This window comes from Camelus dromedarius, chromosome 8, assembly GCF_036321535.1.
Source record: "Camelus dromedarius isolate mCamDro1 chromosome 8, mCamDro1.pat, whole genome shotgun sequence".
Classification (NCBI taxonomy): domain Eukaryota; kingdom Metazoa; phylum Chordata; class Mammalia; order Artiodactyla; family Camelidae; genus Camelus; species Camelus dromedarius.
In genome coordinates this window covers 51,733,894-51,755,933 of record NC_087443.1, presented here as the reverse complement: position 1 = coordinate 51,755,933, position 22,040 = coordinate 51,733,894, and the positions used below count along the sequence as shown (strand labels likewise).

At 36.8% G+C, this 22,040-nt stretch overlaps 1 protein-coding gene across 3 annotated transcripts in view; it reads right to left on the bottom strand.

Moving 5' to 3' along the window:
* HECTD2 (HECT domain E3 ubiquitin protein ligase 2) overlaps window positions 1–22,040 on the bottom strand; it is a 64,014-nt gene that overhangs the window by 26,101 nt on the left and 15,873 nt on the right. For all 3 annotated transcript variants that reach the window (XR_010381954.1, XM_031460743.2, XM_064488216.1), the window contains exons 3-6: window positions 7,236–7,374; window positions 6,426–6,528; window positions 5,324–5,413; window positions 1,918–1,982 (exon numbers count right to left, since the gene is read on the bottom strand). Coding sequence is in view for 2 of the 3 variants with exons in the window: in XM_031460743.2 (XP_031316603.2) it covers window positions 1,918–1,982; window positions 5,324–5,413; window positions 6,426–6,528; window positions 7,236–7,374 (397 nt within the window). In the remaining variant the exon portion in view is untranslated. The remainder of the gene's footprint in view (window positions 1–1,917; window positions 1,983–5,323; window positions 5,414–6,425; window positions 6,529–7,235; window positions 7,375–22,040) is intronic.

Sequence of the window (22,040 nt, the reverse complement as noted above, 5' to 3'; positions counted from 1 at the left end):
AATTATTTACTTTTCTGTTATGGTTACAAAATCTGAAAACATAAGTCATTGCCCAAAATGTACTAGATGACCTTTACAGAATGTAAAGCCATATCATCTGAAATATAAATATAAGTAACATGTATTAAAATTCGAAATTCATATGCATATATATGTATATATAATTTTCAAATTAGTAATATTTCTCTGTGGAAGAATTATCTCAACTGAGTAATGATTTAAATTATTTAGATTTAAATCAAATCTAAACTATTTCTTTCTATAATATTCTACATAATTGTCAGATTATTTTCTCAACAGGACTACTGTTTTGTTTTAGAAGCTATGTTTGAAAAGATTTTTTAAAAGCTCAAGGCCATTCCTAAATATGAAAATTCCTGATGGTAGAAGAGTCCATTTTTTTTCCCATCTTATAGCTATACCATGGAAATTTCCATTTTCCTGTCCTATGCACCAGTATTTTAGTACAGTATACAGTTCTGGGTACAGAAGTTGCGGTTAAGATCTCAGCCTCTTTCTTGCCAGACTGCCTGGGTTCTAATTCTGACTCAGGCACTTACTGTGTTAACTTGGGCAATTTACTTCTCTGTGAATTAGTTTCCTCAACTTTGAAATGAAAATAATCATATTATCTATTTCACAGGATTGTAGTGAAGACTCAATGAGAACTACATGTAAAACTTAGAAAGGTGCTTAGCCCATAGTAAATGGTCAATCGACTTTAGATCTTGTTGTTACCACCATAAACCCAAAATAAACCAAGATCTTTAGGGTCAAGACCACATGTTCCTTTGACAAGTAAGTCCCATCAGATTACCATTTCACTCTGTCTTGGGCACACAGTTGAGGAGCAGGGGTTAGGCAGCTGTGCGAGTGTGCTTAGGGGGGTACTGAGGTCCCTGCAGTGCCATCAGACCACTGGACTTCTTTCCTCCTAAGCATTCTCTTTACATTCCAACTTTTTTTCATTTTCAATGAGGCATTGTGTATTCAACCAGAAACGTAAAATTCAAAGAAAATGCAAATGTATTACTAGAATGATAAACTAGGAAAATACTGTTAAAGTTAAAAATCACATGAAAAATATAGTATGACTTCAATTGTTTTTAAAAAGCTGACTAGAAAAAACTGTAAAATGTTGACATTTTTACTTTTTTAATACTATTCTGCCTTTTCTAATTTTTTTATAGTAACTATGAATTTCTTTGAGAATTGGAACAATGTTATTAAAATATATAGAGTACACTTAACATATTTAAGAATTCTAGTTTGGTATTATTTTTAACTTGGGTTTAATACAAACATTTAAATTATAATTTAATGGTATTCCTTTGGCTTTAGTAGAAGCTATTATTTAAAATATAATGTTATTAAGTAATATAAATTTAAATAATATGTAATTTAAAAAGTATATTTTTGTGTTCTGCATATTCACAATTCAAAACATTATTAATTATATTGTCCATCATTCCTAACAATTCAATATTCAGTGCCAAGAAAAAAACATTTCAGTAGCTAAACTTACTTTTCCTCATATTGAGAAATAAGAAAATTGTGCTCTGGCTACCAGAAAACCCAAGGCTAAATGTAGTGCCCAAATTATTTCATTCTAGGTTACTGATGTAACTACCCATCCTAGTTTTGTCAAACACATGTTTATCTGTACCCAACAAATTTTATATACAATTTTAAAGAATTCACAGATCCCTGAAGCTCACCTGTGAACCCTCCTGAGAAGTCATAAAGCTTGAGGTAAAAAGCTTTGTTACATACGGTTTATAATTTCTTCTGATGTTTTTATTATAGAAACTAAAATCTTTTCTGAGAGTAAAATACATACATATATATTAAAGATGCATGAGGTGTATAAATTAACCACCTGAACTAATTAATTAGCCAAATATTAGTTCGAATTACCCTTTCCATTCTCGTAACAGGCTGTTAATGATTCCCTTTAATACTGTCTTCTGAATGTCTTGAGGCTGTAGGCAAAAGAGAATCAAGACATAGTTAGGATTAGCCACTTAGGTGACTTTTATATGTTTATTATATTTACAGATTTGTTTCAACAGTTAAAACCAGACTTGATGACTGAGGACTGCCATTTACAGTGGTCTCAATTTCATATCTGAGAGCCTGAGTGAGCACCAATGACACAGATCTCAAGAACGCTCCCTGGGATGTGCACTGTACAACCTGCACAAACATACGGTGCCCCTTTAATGACCAACATCAGTTTTATATGGCAGTGAAAAACAGAAAAGCAATCTCCCTTTCTCTGGATTCACAGGATAAAACCATGAACATAAGTCCAAGAGTAGCATGTTTAACAATATAAAATGATTGCATAAATTTTGGACATATTTCACCCTACCAATACCAAGTTATAATTAGCAGTTAAACCCACAATTCATTATTAAGTACAACCAAATTATATTCAATAAAAAATAAGGTAACAAGATAAAAATGTTACAGGATTTGAAAAAGGTACTACATAATATTCCTTTATAGTTTAATAATTCAAATACTAAAAATATCTTATTTACTACCAAACATGTCACAAAAGAATGAGTAAAAATAAGACACATCTAGATGGTGCTTTAGTTTATGAGAAATAATGACTAAAACCTTCATTAATTTAGAAGTTTCAAATACATAGTCATTACACTTTCTCTGTGTCATGTTGTTATATGAAAGATGCATATGTCAGGAAAACAAGTATCTATCATGGATTTATTTTAAAGAATCACAATCACTTTTAAGACATTCTGCACTGTCTGTTCACACTCATTCAGCCTAGTATTTTACTTTATACACATACTAAATATGTCACTCCTTTCCTCTCCTCTGCTTGGAGTGACCCTTCACACCCAGAAGGCCACCACCACCCCTGAACAGTGGACAGCTGCAGAAGAAAAATCAGACAAATGTGCTGACTGGACACAAACAATGAGTTTATGACACAAATCTCAAAAGGATGCTCAGCATGTTTTCTGGCTCCCACTACTGCTGGGAAGATGTCTGTAGACAGTTAATTACTGTTCCTTTGTGGATGATCTGTCTTTTCTCTGTGATTATTTGTAAGATCTTCTCTTTATTTAGATGTTACACAGTCTCACCTCAATGTGTCTAGGTTTACATTTCTTTTAACTTGCCTGGTATATATTGTGTTTCCTATGTTATTTGTGGATTCACATCTTGTGTCAGTTCTGCAAAACCCTCAGCCATTAAACATACCTTCATTCTTTCTATACTCTGTATCTGAGACTCCAAATGAAATGTATCCTGTCATCTTTACTTTCTTCACACTTCTTTCTTTTTCCCTGTGTCTATGCTGAGACATTTTTTTCTCCTCTAATTCACTTCACAGCTGTCTCTAATCTGCTATTTAATGCATCTACTGATTTTTCTACTTCTAAAAATTCTATCTGGTGTCAAATCTAATTATTTTAGATAGTCTGTTGATAGTCTCAGTATCTGAATTCTTAGGGGATCAAAATCTGTGTTATTTTTTCTGACTCTCATTTAGTTAATTTTTTATCTAAATGCTTATCCATCATATTTAGTTTATTACATTCTGTGGGAATCCTAGGACCCTAAAAGTGAGGATTTTAATTTTTCTTCTAGAAGCTGGTGGGCAGGGGGGCAAAATGGTGAGGACAGTGGGGAAAAGACACTCTTTGGACTTGGGACTACTTTAGCACCCACCCTTTCAGAGTCTCTGGTTTATCCTGGATCGCTTATTCAACTACCTCAACTTGCTGCTGAGACAAAGCTTAAACTCCAAGTTTCAGTGTGATGCCAGTACAGTGATTTCTTACTGCTCTCTCCAGTCTCAACTATTTTTCAAAACTTTCTTTTTGAATAAATCCAGATTTAGCGGTGTTGTCAGTAAAGTACAAAGAACTCTTTTTTTTTTTTTTTCGATCTTTCAATTGAAGATATATAAAGCACAGTGTATAAAAGTTACTTGGCTTAGGTTTTTTTCCCTCCAGTATGGTTATGGTATTCATTTGAAATGTAGTTTTTTTCTTGTTTGTATTCCATTTTTAAGAGTTTTTCCTCATGTTGTAGATTTAATTTTTTTGGTGTCTATAAAATATTAACATCATCCCAAGTTAAAAGAAGTCAGAGAAACGTCCCTCAGAGTGGAACTTGGGGTCACAGTGTATGCATATGCTTAGTGCTAGTAATAATACCAGGCAGTTTTCCTAAGTGGTTGAACTAGTTATACTTTATCAGGGTAGAAAAGTTCCAATTGCTCTACAATATTGCCAATTCTGGGCAAGGTTTTAAACTTTTTTTTAAAATTAATTTTGAAATGTGCAATGTTAACAATGATAACAAATGTTAGTTAAGTACCCTTCCATGTACTTAACAATGAAGTGCTGAGATTAGGAATAAGACAAGTATGTTTGCTATTACTTCTCTTATTTGAAATTATACAAAAAGTGTTAGCCAGTGTAATAAGGCAAATACGTACATCCATCCATATACACATACAAGATACAAGGATTGGAAAGAGACAAAACTCTTGCTTTTCACAAACGACATGAGTATAGAGAAAATCCAAATAAATATACTGATATATTAGAATTAATGAGTGAATTTAGCAAGGTAATTAGGTAACAATAAATATATGAAAGTATTTTCATATACTGGTAACAATTAGAAAGTGAAATTATAATAGCATTAAAAAAAATCAAGTTCCTAGAAATAAATAAAACAAGAAATGTGTTAGACCTTTACCCAGAAAACATGACTAAGAGAAACTAAAAATTTAAGTAATGAATCTTAAAGGGATACACCACGCTCACAGATGGAAATGGTGTCAAATCTTCATAAAGTGATCTGTAGCAGTGAGGTTCTCAAAATCTGGTCCCTGGGTCAGGAAGATCAACACATCTTGGAACCTGTTAGACTTTCATCCTAGACCTGCTGAATCTGGAACTCTGTGTATTAAGGAGACTTTCTGCAATTCTGATACATGCTAAAATTTGAGAACCACTGTTCTATAGATTCAGTGTTAATTCCAATACAATCGAGTAACCTATCTCCTTTTGCTGAGTCAGTAAAATATGATTTTTATTTTAGCAAGCCTTTCTAAACAAGGACTGGACATGAAAGTATTTTCTGCTGAATTCTCATTTAGTTAGAAATCTAACTTTCTGAGAACTCCAACTAAATTTACCATAAAATTATGTCAGAGTTTCTAATGTAATTATGTTACAAGATGACTTTTACAATATTTATGTGGCTATTTTTAAAATACAGCAGAGTCAAAGAATTACACTATTTGCATGTGTTCATAAACAATACTTACAGTATTAAGTAAGGCATCATATACAGCATTCACAAATTTAGCATTAATCCCAGAGTCTTCAATAGTATTAAATGAGGCGGAGGCATCTTTCTGCAAATTCAATTAAGAAATTATGTGTATATACCATTTTATGAAGTAGTCTAAGTAACATCTGAACCATAATGATTCCTACATAATTTCTAATAATTTTAGTATAATGATTAAAACAACAACTGTTAGGGCAAAACTGCTAAAAATAAAAATAAATATATAAGGATTATCTTAATAACTTTTTTAAAACTGAAAGAATGGAGTCAAACATTAACATCAGTACAAATAAAAACAATCCAAGATATCACTTAAGTAATATTTACTTGTGATACATGTAATTTCAGAATTAATACATATTTATGTTTGCTTAAATAGTTGCTTAAGCCCACACTTGATATAAAAAGAAGTAAACTTATGTATCTCTTTTTGGAAAATTTAAAATGACACCTGCACCCCAATGTTCATAGCAGCACTATTTACAATAGCCAAGACATGGAGACAGCCTAAAAGTCCATCAACAGATGACTGGATAAAGAAGCTGTGGTATATTTACACAATGGAATACTATTCAGCCATAAAAACGACAATATAACGCCACTTGCAGCAACATGGATATTCCTGGAGAATGTCATTCTAAGTGAAGTAAACCAGAAAGAGAAAGCAAAATACCACATGAGATTGCTCACATGAGGAATCCAAAAACAACAACAACAAAAAAGAACATAAATACAAAACAGAAACAGACTCATAGACAGAATACAAACTTGTGGTTGCCAAGGGGAAGGAGAGTGGGAAGGGACAGACTGGGATTTCCAAACTTGTAGATACTGACAGGCATATGCAGAAGAGATAAACAAGATTATACTGTACAGCACAGGGAAATATATACAAGATCTTGTGGTAGCTCACAGCGAAAAAAAATGTGACAATGAATATATGTATATTCATGTGTAACTGAAAAATTGTGCTCTACACTGGAATTTGACACAACATAGCAAAATGACTATAACTCAATAAAAAATGTTAAAAAAAAAAAACCTAAAAGTGAAAAATGTGTTTTATGTATTATTACCTTAAATGCACCATTTAGTTCTGGGAAAGAATCAAATGTTGTGAGATAAAAATCATGTACTGTTTTCCAATCTCCTGATGACTTAACTTTTTCTACATCTTCCCTAAAATAAAAACATTTATTAGCCATAATTAATAAAAATATTATTCATATAAAATAGCATTAATTCTTTACAAAGAAATGTCACCAAACTTGCAACTTGACATAACGAAGCTGAATATAGAAATATGTTCCAGTTAATGTAAATAGTTTATAAATTTATAATTCCTAATTGGAGTAAGATATTAATCCAGTTTCAACTTACCCATTTTTTGCTTTTTAAAAAGTCGATTTTCAACATCCTCCTTATAACTATCACTCTTTTCTTCACTTTACAGTCAAATTTCTTGACAGATTTTATTTACTTTATCTCTACTTTCTCATTCTCACTTAGTCCTTCAAGTTACCCATTTGGGTTTTTTTAGTAGTGACATAGTTTTTATGGTTTTTGTGACAAATAATAGAGGAAAAAATTTTTTTTAAAAAGAAAGCATTCTATTATTTTATTACCACCTTTATCTCCTTTTGCTTGCTTTGACTCATTTTCTCTTATTTAGTGTTTCTTTTGCTGCAACATTATCTACCCCTTTACCTGTCACTTATATGTTTGTTTTCATCTTCAGCTTGAGATACCTGAATCTTCTGTGCCTTGGCTAATACCTTATAACAAGCCGTAAGTTCAATTAATTTCTCACCAAAACACATTAAATTATGTAAAGTGCTGACATGCGGGTGACTGTATGTCTACACATAATAGTGAGCCAAACTTACAGAAAGTCTTTCATAGTTTTGGGCTGAACTGGAAGGACAGGTTCTGGAAGAACTGGGGCCTTTGTTTCGGATGATCCTGCATCTACAGAGATGCGCTGTTTCTGTCTAACATCAAGGCAAATTGGTGGTAGGTCTCTCACTGTGAAGCATAAAAAAGCATTCAGTGTAATTAATCATTAAATTTCCCCAAACTACAAAATGCCAGACTAACTCAACATGAACAAAACACAAATAGATTTTTTTGAATTGCATTCACCTTGGGATCATGTAACAGAGAAACCTACCTTAGAGAAGGGCACTTACCGAAGGGTCTATTGCCAGTTCCCTCCAACTTCACCCACAACAGATAAATTAGGCTGTATTTGACATTAAAAGTTATCTATAGATATCATAAAGAATTTTTCTTTCCCCTCCTCCCTTCCCCTAAGTTGCCTTTCAGGACATGTTTCAGTGACACTAGATGTTTTTAGTTGTTTGGTAGCTTTCTGACTATAGCTGACCCATGAACAATGCAGGAGTTTGGGCACTGACCCCCAGTGCAGTTGAAAATCCACACGTAACTTTATAGTTGGCCCTCTGTATCCACAGATTCAACCAACCATGGATCCTGCAGTGCTATAGTACATATTTACTGAAGTTCATTGAAAAAAATCAGCATATAAGTGTATCTGCACAGTTCAAAGCCATGTTGCTCAAGAGTCAACTATATGTGCAAATCATTTTCTTTAATCTCTTTTTTTTTTTTTTTAATGAAAATACTGGTGATCGAACCCAAGACTTGTGCATGGGGCTATACCTCCAACCCCCTGTATATGCAATTCTTTATTGGCATTTTAGCATTTTCTTACCAATTTACATGAACACATTATGTATTTTTTTCCCAAATATCCACCAGCTCATTTCTTGTCTTTTTGTTGCATTTCATTACCTTATAACAGTTAAATAAAACAAGTACAGAAAAACCTCATACAACAAATGTATGGCTTAATGAATTACTATAAGGCTTAATGAACTATCTTCGAAATCACTAACCAGTTAAGGAATAGAGTGTTACCAGCTCTTCCTTACTCTGTCTATTCCAATTTTAGTTAATTTCTCTCAATCTCTTTCTTTTTAAATTTTAAATATTTCCTCCTTCCCATCTTCTAGTTCTCTAATGGTATTACCTGTTAATGTTTACTTGTATTCCTTCTAGTTTATTTCTAAAATTAAGAAAAAAATCAAATTTCTTTCTTTATTGTCACCTTTTTCAGTTTTTGCGGTTCTTTTTGTGTGTGTATGCAGGGGGAGGTGATTAGGTTTATTCATCTATTTTATTTTTGGAGGAGGTACTGGGGATTGAATGCAGTACCTCATGCATGCTAAGCACACATTCTACCATTGAGCTATCCTCTCCCTCTCAGTTTCTGCAATTCTGATTTATGTTTTTCTCAAGTGCTATATTATTTTCTTAATGAATTTTAGCTCATCTTGAAAGAGTATTTTGTTTTTTTGTGTGTGGGCATGTGTTTCTGACGTGCTCTAACCGTTCAAGTGGCTGTTACTGTTTTTTGTTCTTTTTTTATTACAATAAATTTTGTAATTAAATATTGTAATCTACAATTTTATAGTTAAAAACTATAGAATTTGACCTTGCTGCTCTTCTGTAGCCAATTTTATTTGAAATTAATTTCCCCAAACTTTTAGAAGGGGTAGCTCTTTTTTGTTGTTTTTATGTGGAATGCAAATATATTGCAGCTTGCTTTCTGAGATTTCCAGGCTCTGTTTCCCTCCTCCATGTTTAAGTACTCTCTTTCCTTAATTTCTATTGTCCCAGTGCTGCTCAGATTTGATTCTAATCTCAGAAGGGGCCCCTGTCCTGGAAGGGAGCCATGGATTTGAGAATTCACAGGGGTCACCTGCTCCTTTCAGATCTCAGCATGGGCCCTCTGCATCCATCTATTCTTGGCAAAACCCCTCATTACATAATATCCCTCTCTGGCTCCAGCAATTTTCTTTGTTCTAAGTCTACTTTATCTGATGTTAATATAGCTGTTACTGTTTCCATCATTTTATTTTCAACCTGCCCATACTGCCACATTTGAATTGAGTTTCTTGTAGATAGCATATAGTTGGGGCATGTTTTTAATCTACTCTGCCAATCTCTGTCTTTTAATTGATATATTTAGACCATTTACATTTAATATAATTATTGATATGTCATTTAATTTTTTTGTTTTCTATTTGTTTTCTCTTATTTTTCCTACCTCACTGGGTTACTTGGACATTTTTCAGAATTCCATTTTGATTTATCTGCAGTGTTACTGAAAGGTTGCTCTGGATATTACATTGTATACACATAACTTATTTTGGTCCACTGGTGTTATCATTTTACCAGCTGAAGTATAGAAATTGTACTGCTTTGACATTTCTTTACCTTTCTCTGTTTATCATTATCTTAAATATTTCCTTACATACATTTAGAACCATACCAGTCAGTGTTATAATGTTTGCTTCCACTGTCAACCATAATTTAGAAAACACAAAAGGAAAACGAAAGTCTATTGCATTTACCTATTTTTGCTTATCATGTTCCTTCTTTTTATTGATGTTTGAAGATTGCTTCTTTTATTGTTTTCTTTCTGTTTAGAGAACCTCTGAATTCATACTTTTAGACCATCTAGTGGCAACAAAATCTTTTCATTTTCCTGAGAATGTCTTGATATTCTCTCCATTCCCGAAAAATATTTTTGCCAAGTACAGGATTCTGGGTTGGCAGTTCTTTCAGCCATTTCCTTCTGGCCTCCATGGTTACTGAGAAGAAATCTGCTGTTATTTGAAATGTTTTCCCCTATAGGTAAAGGTGTCCTGTTTCTCTGGCTGCTTTTCAGCATTTTGTTGCTGTTGTTTTTAGTTTTCAGAGGTCTAATTATGACTTGATGAGGATTCTTTGAGTTTATCATGTATGGGATTTGCTCAGCTTCCCACACCTGTAAGTTTATGTCTCTTGCCAAATGTGGGAAGCTTTTAGTCACTTCTTGAGTATTTTTTCAGCCTACCCTCATTTTCCTCTCCTTCTAAGACTCCAGTGACAAGAATGTAATATCTTTGGTTATAGTCCCACAGGTCTGAAACGATTGACTTTTTCTTTCCAGTCTATTTTTCTCTTTATTATTCAGATTGGGAAATTCCCATTGGTCTATATTTCAGCTCATTAATTCCTATCCCCTCCATTCTGCTGTTGAGCCCATCCACTAAGCATTTTACTTTGGTACTGTATTTTCTCAAGTATCAGTACTTCCAAACAATAGAATAGATTAATATTTTATAGATTCTAAATTCTCCAATAATGAAATATACACATATAGAACTTAATTCCACTCTAATGTAATCAGGGTATATATTTCAACTAAGCAAACACAACAGTATCAATCATCATAGCAGTAACATAGATATAAGGTCCTCCTTCCTTATTCACTCTCCCAATCAAGCATCTAAACTTGGATCTGTCACTGACTTCAACAGACTGAGACAAATTTTATTAGTGTTAGGGTATCTTTTAAAACAAACTTTCATATTAGAAGACAGTACTGAGATGCCAATTTCTTACACTCAACAGCAATGGTTTTCAAATTTTATTGTATATCAGAATCACTGGAAAATCTTGTTGAAATAACACACAGATTACTAAGGCCCTCTCAAAGTTTGTGATTCAGTGGGTCTGGAGTGGGGCCCAAGAATCTGCATTTATAACATGCTAGTCTGGGGATCACACTGAGAAACACTGTTCAGTGGTTTAAGGAGAGAACAATGATACTGAAAGTATAAAACAGATGATTAAATTTCTAACTCAGTTCTATAATTAATTTTTTAAATTATTTATTTATTTATTTACTGGGGGAAGGTAATTAGATTTATTATTTTTTTAATGGAGGTACTGGGGATTGAACCTAGGACCTTGTGCAAGCTAACCATGCACTCTACCACTGAGCTATACATACCCTCTCCCTTATAATTAATTTTTATTAAATATGGAAATGTCCAATTTCTAGCAATTTGTACTTTAAGCACAAATCGGACAGAAGTTCAACTTTTTAGCAAGCAAAATTAGGTATCTCTGCAAATGATTTCTTGTGGGCTTTGAAATCTTTGTTAATGGGAAAGAATGTTACAGAAAAGAACCTCTCTCCAACATCAGTCTTGTTACTATTATCTTTTGAGGCTCCTCAATAGTTTCTCTTCCTCTTCACCAGGCTTATCCTTCCCTATCCCTTCCCACACACCTTTCCCAACCTGGGTATAAACACCCACTATTAGATACAAACAGACTCATTCACATATAAATTAACTTCTTCACTCACAGAGTATATATACACATTTTTATACCCACTCATTTTTATTAATACCATGCTGAGATGGAAGAGGGAAATTTTTATTAGTAAGAGAACTGGATTTTGGCAAAGACTGAGAGTGGGGAGATACTTATATAAGAGCAATTGTAATGCCAAAGCTGAGAGGATTATAGGGTGAGGTTAGAACCAGAGGCCCAAATGGAATTTATTTTTAGTTCAGAAGGTAACTTGGACTGAAGAGTAATGAAGAATGTTAACGTACTATGTTAATGGAACTTGAGTCAGAAAGAAAGGCAGAATCCTTTGCTCACATTAGTGAATGAAAGCCAAACTACAGGATGTGACATTCATCTATTAAGAAAGGCAGAATAACAGCTCACAGCTGCTCACATGTCCCTGAATATCAAGGCATTGTTTCCAGAGACAGGCTTTCAGCCTGTTCTCACAGATGGTTATTAAAATCTAATTCAAAAGAGAAAATCAATAACTGTGGTGATGAGGAATTAATTAAATCTCAAACTGATATTATAAATAGAACGAATCTTTGTTTTATCATATGCAGCTTTTTCTGAAATACGGAATATCTTAATACACTGAAAAAAGTCAAAATAAATTTATCAGTGAAACTGTCATTTAGGTTTCATTCAGCCAATACTTGGGAGCACTCCGTGCTAAATTGATAAGCAGTAATCATTTTCCCCTTTCTTTTAATATAGTGTTGCCAATTTTAGTTGGTTGCTTAGTAACATTAAGTAAAACACTTGACACCAGTATAAGAAGAAAAAGGGTTATAGTGGGGGTTGGTAGTATATTTTCAAAAATGTGAAGATCATAATACAGCAATACATAAGGGTGTGAGATTATTAGCCAAATTTTACCAGCTCACTGTTCTCAAGAAGCTAACCAGCTGACTCTGGTTGGAGACCAATAATATGTAGCTTTCCATAACTGTAGCCACCAAGATGAAGACTGACATTGCAAACTGGCCACATGATTAGGAAACTGAAGACTGTTTCTGGTCAGACAGCCCAGGTAGCAACAGTGGCACCAAAGGTAAACAAAGTCTTGACGTAGGTTAGGTGTTCAGGAGGAGGAACCTGGGTCTCCGTCCCTTATCCTGCTATTACTGGGAGAAAACACTGATATAAAGGCTTCCTGCTGGTGACACACTGTTGCAAAATGCTATACCCTAAGCTTCATCCCAAATAATCTGTAACTAAATAATAAGTAATGGGAAAAGCACCAGCCTTGCAAGTAAGGGCTAAGGTCCTGTTGCTGGCTAGGTTACTAACTTTCATGAAACTCCTTAGGCCTCAGCCGTGACATAAAATGAAAGAGATGGCCTAAGTCTTGTCATTCCCAAGAAGAACTTCAAGGGCCACCTCAGGGGAATGGTGCTGTGTTGATGTGTACTCAAAGCAGCTCAGCTTTTCTCTGCTTCATATAATGATGCTCTAAGAAAAATTTTGTTTTTCAAAAACTGTTTTGCTATGAAAAGAAAAAAATAACAAATATAGGTTTGAAAACCACTGGTTCAATAACTTCTAATTTACATCTCTACAACTTTAAAGAACAAAATGCACAGGACTTATAAACCAGCCCAAAAAAGTAGAAAAAAATTATCTACTAGAGTGAACTACATAATGACCTATAACAGAAAAATTTAAGAAGCCTGGAAACTTGAAGAAGCCTGGAAACTTAACACTCATATGTCATCTAAAGATCTGCTTTTAGTTACAACTTCTTGCCTTACAACAGGGTAAAAGAAAAAGGTCTGAAATAAAGAGTCAAAAGACCTGGCTTCCCTTTCTAGATCTACATTTTACATTCACATGATGTGGTGATTTTAAAATATGTCCATAAATGCTTTGCTATTCCTCCCATCAAAAGATGGAGTCCAATTCTTCTCCCTTTGAATATGGGCCAGCCTTAGTGGCTCCATGCTGATGAAAAATGTGGCAGAAGTGATGCTGTATGACTAGATTACAAAACGCAATAAAATTTCTGCTTGGCTGTCTCTTTTGGGATGCTCACCCTTGGAATCCAGTCACCATGCTGCGAGGAAGCCAAGCTGCCAATGGAAAGGCCAGGAGTAGGTATTCTAGCTAGAATCAACATCACCAGCATGTGAGTGAACAAGCCTTCAGGTGATTCCAACGTGGAAGACAGACATCAAAACAAATAAGCAAAAGCAACTTGGAAGAATCAGAAATCATGCACGGAGGGAAAAAAAAGTGTAAACCTATCACTAATTCACTCAGAGGGATAAAAGTACAATCACAAAATAAGAAGGAACTGTAAAAAAAGAAATATTCAGAGAGAAGGGAAAAAAATTCTTGTCAATTAAAAGCATATAAGCAGAAATAAAATACTTAAAAGAAGGGTTTTGAGGAAATTCTAAAAAATATAGAGTAGAAGGATAAAGAAATGGAAAATAGGAGTGAAAAAGTAAGAACATGAAGCATTCAGAAGGTCTGGGTTTTGAATAATAGGGGACCCAGAAAGAAAGGCTAGAAAAAGCATATGGGAGAAAATCACCAATAAAAAATATTCTAGAAAATTTCTTGGAATTCAAGGACATGAGCTGCTTGATGGAAAGGGCCTACTAGATACACAGCACAAAGAATGAAAGCAGACCCACACCAAGGCTCAGCACTGTGCAATTCCAAAATCCCCAAGACAAAGTGACAGCTCTACAAGCTTCCAGAGAGAGATAGAAGCAGAGAGATGGAGATGCAGATGTATTATACACAGGACCAGGAATCACAACAGCCAAAGATGAGAGCTGCAGTCTGCACAGATGAGAACAGAGTGGTCTAAGAGTGAGCAATTTTGGTGCCTGTCATGACTGTCTTTGTACTCTTTCTAACTGAAGACAGAATAACACTGTTATCTGTACTTTGATTTGTCTTGCCAGCGGGGTGATAAAATTCCTGCTCTCCATTGGTCTCAATCAGCTGCGGACACTCGGTTCACCTCACTGCTCTAACCTGTGGCGCTCCTGACAGCTGGAGAGGCTGTCTGTCTCCCAGACATCTAATACACAGCGCAAATCACAGCTCTGTCAGGTGTCCTTATACTTGTCCTTTGTTCCCTGGGACTCACTTATGACCTTGCCCACTGACTACCTCAGAAGGGACATTTTTGGGGAAGTCGGAGCCAGATCTGATTCACAGACTCTGTTCTGGTTATCATCTCCTGGAAATCTTCATTTAACAGTGGCAATATTGTCCCTTACACATCCAGGTCTGTGCTTGCTATTCAGTTTTTCAAAACTAAGCAGTTTGTTGTTTATGGAAAGGTACAAAGGTAACTAAACTTTTATAAAATTGAGGGAACAGTAGCTACCTCTGGACAGAAAGGCAGGGCAATGTGATTGGGGTGGGCTCACTGCAGCTTTTAAGGGGACTGTAATGTTCTTTTTCTTAAATTTGAGTGCTAAGTTCATGAGTTTTCATTTTATTATTATTGAAACCATATACAAATGTTGATTATATTCTTCTATATGTGTGACATGTTTCAAATTTTAAAAAATCTGTGGGGTCATTTACTCATGAGGTAAGAGTGATGGGCAGTCCTGCGCCATCACAATCCCCTCCCCTACAACTTACTGCTTATATGTATTACCCTCACATTTAGTGCATTTCATAAGGCACAAAACAATGCTTTTAAATGCTTTTTTCCGTTTTCCTTACAACCTTATGAGGTAGCTTCTTTATTATCCTCTTGTACAGACAGGAAAACAAGCACAGAGAGGATAAGTAATTTTTCCAAGATTATTCAGCTGCTAAGTTACAAAGCAAATCCACCCTGGGAAATTACAAACTCCATGTTATTTCCACTACTGAACAAAGCCAAACCCTCTACCAGGTATAAAAACAAGCAGCAAAACTGAATCCTAAACTTACATGGAAGTAGGAGCTAGCAAACTATGAAATGTCAAACAAAACTTAACAAAGATCAATAAAATCAGTATGTTGGAAAACTAACCCTTTAAATCATAAAACTCAGGTGAAGATATTTTACAACTCATAAAGCCCCGTTTCCTCATTCTACGGATGAGTAGATGAAGGTTCACGAGGGCTAAGGCCCCAGTGAGAGAGACTGGGAGTAGGAAACTCAAAGATTCCGTTCTTACTTAATACCACCACTGACAAGCTGTGAGTACTGGCAGGTGACAGACGAGCCACACTTCGGAGGCTCCCTCCAGCAGTGCAGACCTTCGTACTGCTTTTGGCCACCTCAGCAGTGGGAAGCCGCTGAACAGGGAGAGACCGCAGGAGATTAGTCATAACAGGTGGTGTTTACATCACTGTCTATAGGATGACTTTCCTGAACATTTGGCAAAAAATAAAACTGCAAGTGGGAGAGAGAAAGGAAGAAAGAGGGGAAAAATATCCACTCTGACTCACAGGACTTTAGCCATCAGAGCCAAATAAAGTGATACATTCACTGGAGTGTGGAGATGTACTTTTGACTAAATTCAGTGGTGTGTGTGTTTGTAAAACTCCAATAAAAGCATGCACAAAATGTTCTTACAGGTCTAGTTATAAACATACCCAAAAGTCCTTTTTATAAATGGTTATCTTTAATGGAATACATGCCTTACACTGGAAGTATCTTAGAGAATTTATTGCAGCGTTGAGATAGGTTACAGGGCAAACTGGTCAGAAACCCAGAAAAAGCACCTCCCATATATTTCCTCATTCAGTCAACTATTTACTGAGTAAAGACTCTGTGTAGCATGGACACTGGATCCTGGAGATAACACAGAGATTATAAGTGCATTTACTCTTGGACTCAAGAGTACTTCTTAGAATCATACTTCTAAGAATCATACTTCTAAGAATATCCTACAGATAAACCTGCATGGGAACAAAATGATATCTGGACAGAGCCATTCACTGTGGCATTGGTTACAATAGCAAAAGACAAAATAAACTATTTTAATAGAATCTTAGTACACCCAATAACAATGGAGTATATTCATAAAGAAAGAGTAAGGAAGTTCTTTAAGTACTGATATAGAAAGATATCCAGGGTACTTTAAGTGAAAAAAACAAGGTGCTGGACGATGTGTAGATAGTTACTTTTTAAGTAAAGTGGAAAATTAGAATGTATATTAATATTTGCTTTTATTTGCATAAAGATGCAAAGGATACAAAAGACAGCAGGGAAGAGTGTGAAATCAGACATCTGAAACACACCTATTTTTATAGTTTTGATTTTTGAAACACATGAATGTGTTAATCATTCAAAAAATTAACTTAATGTAAAAAAGTAGACTAGCTCTTTCCCTCTCAAAAAAAAAAACAAAAAACTTAAGGAGCTTGTAGACTAGTAAAGACACATAAGTCAACAAATCAATGCAGTTATGTACTCTAAGTTCTTGATAGATGTATCTCTCCCACAGGTGTGGTTAGGAAAAGCCAGGTCCAAGGTTACTCACTCTGACCTAGAAAAGGATCTTAGAGATTTCATCCAAAATCAATTCATTCTCCCAGAAAACCTGGAGATGGGGTCATTTGAGGCCTTGGAGATACTTCTTCCAAGGTGGGAATCTTACAGCAGTTATTGCGAGTCCTTTTCTCTCCCCAGATGGCAAGTCCTGGGCTGGGTTTCTTCTAACAGTTTGTTTCCCTGTCTGCCTCTAAAGCTGCTCTTGGAGAAACTGTGAAAACTCTGTGGTACTTCACTTGTGAATAGATCACAGCAGCCCACCACACACAGATCCAATCCCATCTGAGCTGAAGCCCGCTCTGTTCTTCCCTGGCTGTTTCAGTGGCAAAGAGCATGGGACGCACGCCTCCAGAGTGTGTAAAAATGACAGTTCATTATGTCACATCAGGGCTCTTCTAGAGTAAACTCATAAAAGGGACTGAGCTGGGAGAGGAGCAGTGCCCCTGAACTAAATGACAGAGTTCATGGTTCTTTCTAAACCACCAAGAGCACAAAGATATTTCAAAAGGGATGGGGAGGACTTATTTCCTTTCTTTTAAAGATGGTCTGTGCTACTCAAAGATGTTTTAAATCATCTGAAAGGGGCATCCTCACTTTAGAAAGGAAGATAGAAAAGAGTAAGGGAGGATGTGCTGTTAACCTCCCTCCACCGTTACTTACCATTTATATTGTTTCTCTGAAGATGTATCATCCCCAGCAGCTGTTATAGTAGGTAAAACTCCTACACTTCTCTGATCTTTAAAAGGACAGCCAACTCGACAGGCACACCTAGTCATGTGATCTACAGGGAGGAAAGGCATCCCTCAGCTGTTAGGTAAACCCAGTCTGGGCTTTGCAGCTTCTCTAATGCCACTCGAAGATCAGACAAGCAGACAAGCTGTTAGCGAATACCCGGCATAGGTCCTGCTAGCGGGAGGAAAATTGTAATAACTGCCAAGAATGATGCATCTTTGAGGAAACAATCTTACTGGCAAGAGAGGTTTCCTAAAAGATCAAGGAATTATAAACATGCTTACAGTTGGAAGACTTGGTCTAACTTCCCATTCGGTAACAGACTTCTTTCTGCGGCAGCCCTGACATATGAACGCCATGTCACACCCGACTTCAAGTGGATTCCAGACAGAAGCACTATGAGAAGTCAGCACTAGGAGTTCCCATGTGGTAAAGGAAGTCTGCTAAGAGGCCTGGTTCTCCACAGTGATGTACACAAATATCCCAAGCCCAGGTTGGGGCTGAGTCCAGATTCCGCAAGAATGGAACAGATGAGAGGGGAGCAGACAAGTGGTAGGTGCTCAAGTAGGTAGACCATGTCCAGATCAATACATCCACCCGAGGAGGAGCCAGGCAGGTTGTGGGCAACAAGCTGGCAAGCAGGGTGTAAAGGTCAAGATACCAGTACACAAAGAATGGAATACACGAATCAGTGGGAATCAAAGGCTAAGGCATTTGAACAAACAGTTCAGACAAAGAAGGTTATGGCTATCCACCCTTTCTTTTCTATCATTCTCCAGAGCAGACATTCCAGTGTCCCTAAGGTTCCTAACCTGTTCTGGGCTGAACTGTGTCCGCCAAAAAGATATGTTGAAGTCCTAACCCCCCAGAACCTGTGATGTGACCTTATTTGGAAATAAGGTCTTTGCAGATGTAATCAGGTTAAGATAGGGTCATACTGCATTAGAGCGGACCCTAGTCCAATGACTGGTGTCCTTATAAAAAAAAGGGAAATTTGAGCACAGAAAGACATACTGGGGAGAAGGCCATGTGAAGACAGAGGCAGTGACTGAAGTGAGGCATCTACAAGCCACAGGACACCAGCAGTTACTGGCAACCAGCAGAGGCTGGGAGACAGACAGGGGACAGATGTTCCTTCAGAACCTTCAAAAGGAACCACCTCTGCCAACACCTGCATTTTAGACTTCCAGCCTCCAGAACCAAGAGAGAATACATTTCTCCTCTTGCTTGTGCCAAGTCTGTGGTACTTGTCACAGCAACCCTAGGAAACCAACACCCCCTGCATGGAGACCATTGAATTTATGGTGAGAAGTGAGTTTCCTACTTCCATTTCCTCCTCCTACTTCCTCTCTGCCCAGCTGTCCAGAGTCTGAGTAGGAAGTGCCCGTCTCTCCTCGCTGAAGCCCACATCTCAGCCCCTGTGCTGGCATTCCTCTTAACCTTGCACCACTTCTCTATTCTATCTTTCATTTTTATTTTATATTCCTACTGCAATTTTTATCTCTCCCTCTGGGTTAGATCCTTTTACTGACCGTACAGCTCGGCAAGAGTCCCTTCTTCTCTTCTGTCAGTTGAAGTGACTCTACTGGCTATCTACACTTGCCCCTAGATCCTCACCACTAATCTATTCCTTAACTTTTTACCACATGAAGTCTCCTCATACCATCCCACTGTATAAAGTCACCAATAAACACATTTGCCAATAAACACATTTGCCAACAAATCCTCAGCTTTGTCTCAGTGCTGCTCATCTAGTCCTCCCTCAGCAATGGCACTATGGACTGAATCCTCTTTAAATTTTCTTTTCCCTTGAATTTCCAAGTCACTGCACAGCCTGGTTCCTTGACCTCCTTCTGGGCTCATTTCCTTTTCTTTCACCAACTCTCTCTCTTTTAAACTACCTCTGGCTTTCTCTCCCGTCTCAGCTGTTCAACAGCTGTGGAAGTTCATGCAGGGCAAGTCACTTACGACTCTCTGTGGCTCAAGTTTCCTTATCCTTGAAAAGGAAAATAATTCTTACCTCAGACTGCTGTAAGGACTGCATAAGTCAGTAACCAAACAGTGCTTAGAACTGTGCCTGACATGTGGTGGGCACCGTATGAAGCTGTTGCCCTGGCAGCTGCTGTCAATGCTCTGGGGCACCCACCCTCACGACTATTTCCCCCCAACCCCTAGAGTTCTCTCTTGTTTTCATCTAGGCGATAAATACTCGTAAGGCCCTCTGATGGAGAGGGCAACTGCCCTGGGCTCCGCGGGGGATGAAACATACAGTCTAGGAGATTAAAGTACATAAATGATGCTACGCAAGACTGAAAGGCTAAAAGAGGTAACCAACAACCCAAAGCCGTAAGACGGGAAAAATTATATGTGGTTAGGAAGAATCAGCAATGGTTTAGTAAAAAGGTATCTCTGAAGAACAGATAGGATCTGATGGGTAGAGAAGAGGAGAGAGGACATTCCAGGCAGTGGGAACAAACTGCAAAAACTGAGGTAAGAACATGCTAGGCATCCAGAAGAGTTAAAATGTAAGTTACATGTAGGAGAAAAGTGGGAGATAAAGTTGAAAAGCTGTCATATTATGAATAACCTTGAGTGTCAAGGTAAAAATTTTTTATTTAATTTTGGAAGCATTAAGGAGTATAGAGATGATGTAATTAGAATTGTATGATTAATGTGATACGATTAATCAGGCAAGAGAAACAAGTCAATCAGGAGTTTCCTCTATCTGTGAGAACAAGAGTTTGGTTGTCAGAGAATGTAAGGCTGAATTTTGATTCTGTTACTTAGCAGTGTGACCTTGGCCAAGTCATTTACCCTCTCTGATCTCTAGTTTCCTTACTAAAAAAATGGGTGTGAGGGGGTGGGTATAGCTCAGTGGTAGAGTGCTCCTGGGTTCAGTCCCCAGAACCTCCATTAAAAAAATGGGTTTGATAAGCAGAATTTTAAGATGGCCCCGTGATTCTCAGCCTCCTGGTGTTCCATCTTGATTACGTTGTATTATATGACAAAAGGGATTGCGCAGATCTAATTAAGGCTACTAACTGGTTGACCTTAAAACAGGGAAATTATCCAGGTAGGCAGGACCTAATCACATGAGGCCTTTGTAAGCAGAGAGTTTTGTCCCACTGGTCGTAGAAGACAAAGTCAGAGACACTGGAAGCACGAAGGGGATGTGACACAAGGGCTCCTACTACCAGCCCTGAAACAGCTGCCATATAGCGGGAGGTTCCTGTGAGCAGCCCGCGGCAAACTGTGAGTGGTCCCCGGGAGCTGAGAGCAGCCCCGGCTGACAGCCAGCGAGGAGAAAGGACCTCAGTCTTACAACTGCAAACAAGGTGTTCTGCCAGCAACCTGAGGAGCTTGGAGAAGGGTTCTTCCCCAGAGTACAGTCCAGCCTCCACCTTGGGAGACCCCAAGAAGAAAATCCAGCCACACCCACCACGACCTCTGACTTAAAGAGCTATGAGCTAATAAATGGTGTTGTTTTTAAGCCACTGGGTTTGTGAGAATTTGTTATGCAGCAATGCTAGTATCTACTCTATTGTACATGATTGCTATGATGCTCAGATAAAATATGAAAGTTCTCTCTAAATTATAAATATTACACATATAAAAGTTACAGTTACCACCAAGTTAATGTGATTAAAATAGAAATCACCTCTCTCAACTCCTATCCCCCATCAAACAGACTCATTTTATTCCTTTATTTCTATAATGGTATCACAGTAAGTTTGTTTTGTTGTGGGTTGGGGGACCGTGACTTACTTCCTTAGGGTAAGACTGAGATAATGAAATATGTTTGTATGTGTAAATAAAAGAAGAAAGAAATTATCAAAGGCAAAGGTTGATAAATGAGATAATGTAAATACTAACTGCAAGAGTGTAGAATAGGTCACTCTTGTTGACCTTGGAGTGTCAACAGAGAATATGTGCAAGAATAATTTATGCCACACGCAGTTTATGGACACAGGCAATTTACTGGGAACTGTGTCCTTCATTTCTAGGTTTGTTTCGTTTGGGTGTGAGAGGCATTTAAAACTTTGCAAATTTGTTTTGTTTTGTTACAGGGCAAGGGGCACTTAAAATTATGCAAGTAACGTACACTTCCTGTGATTAAAACAATATAGAGTTGTATAAAGAAACAAGTCATATTAATAATATCCACCCAATCCTACTTTCCTGAGGAAACAATTAACAGATTGGTGGGCATCCTTCCATACCTCTTCACACGCGGAAAGAAGTATAAAAGGTTTCCCAACACCAAAAAGAACTGGAGTCATAC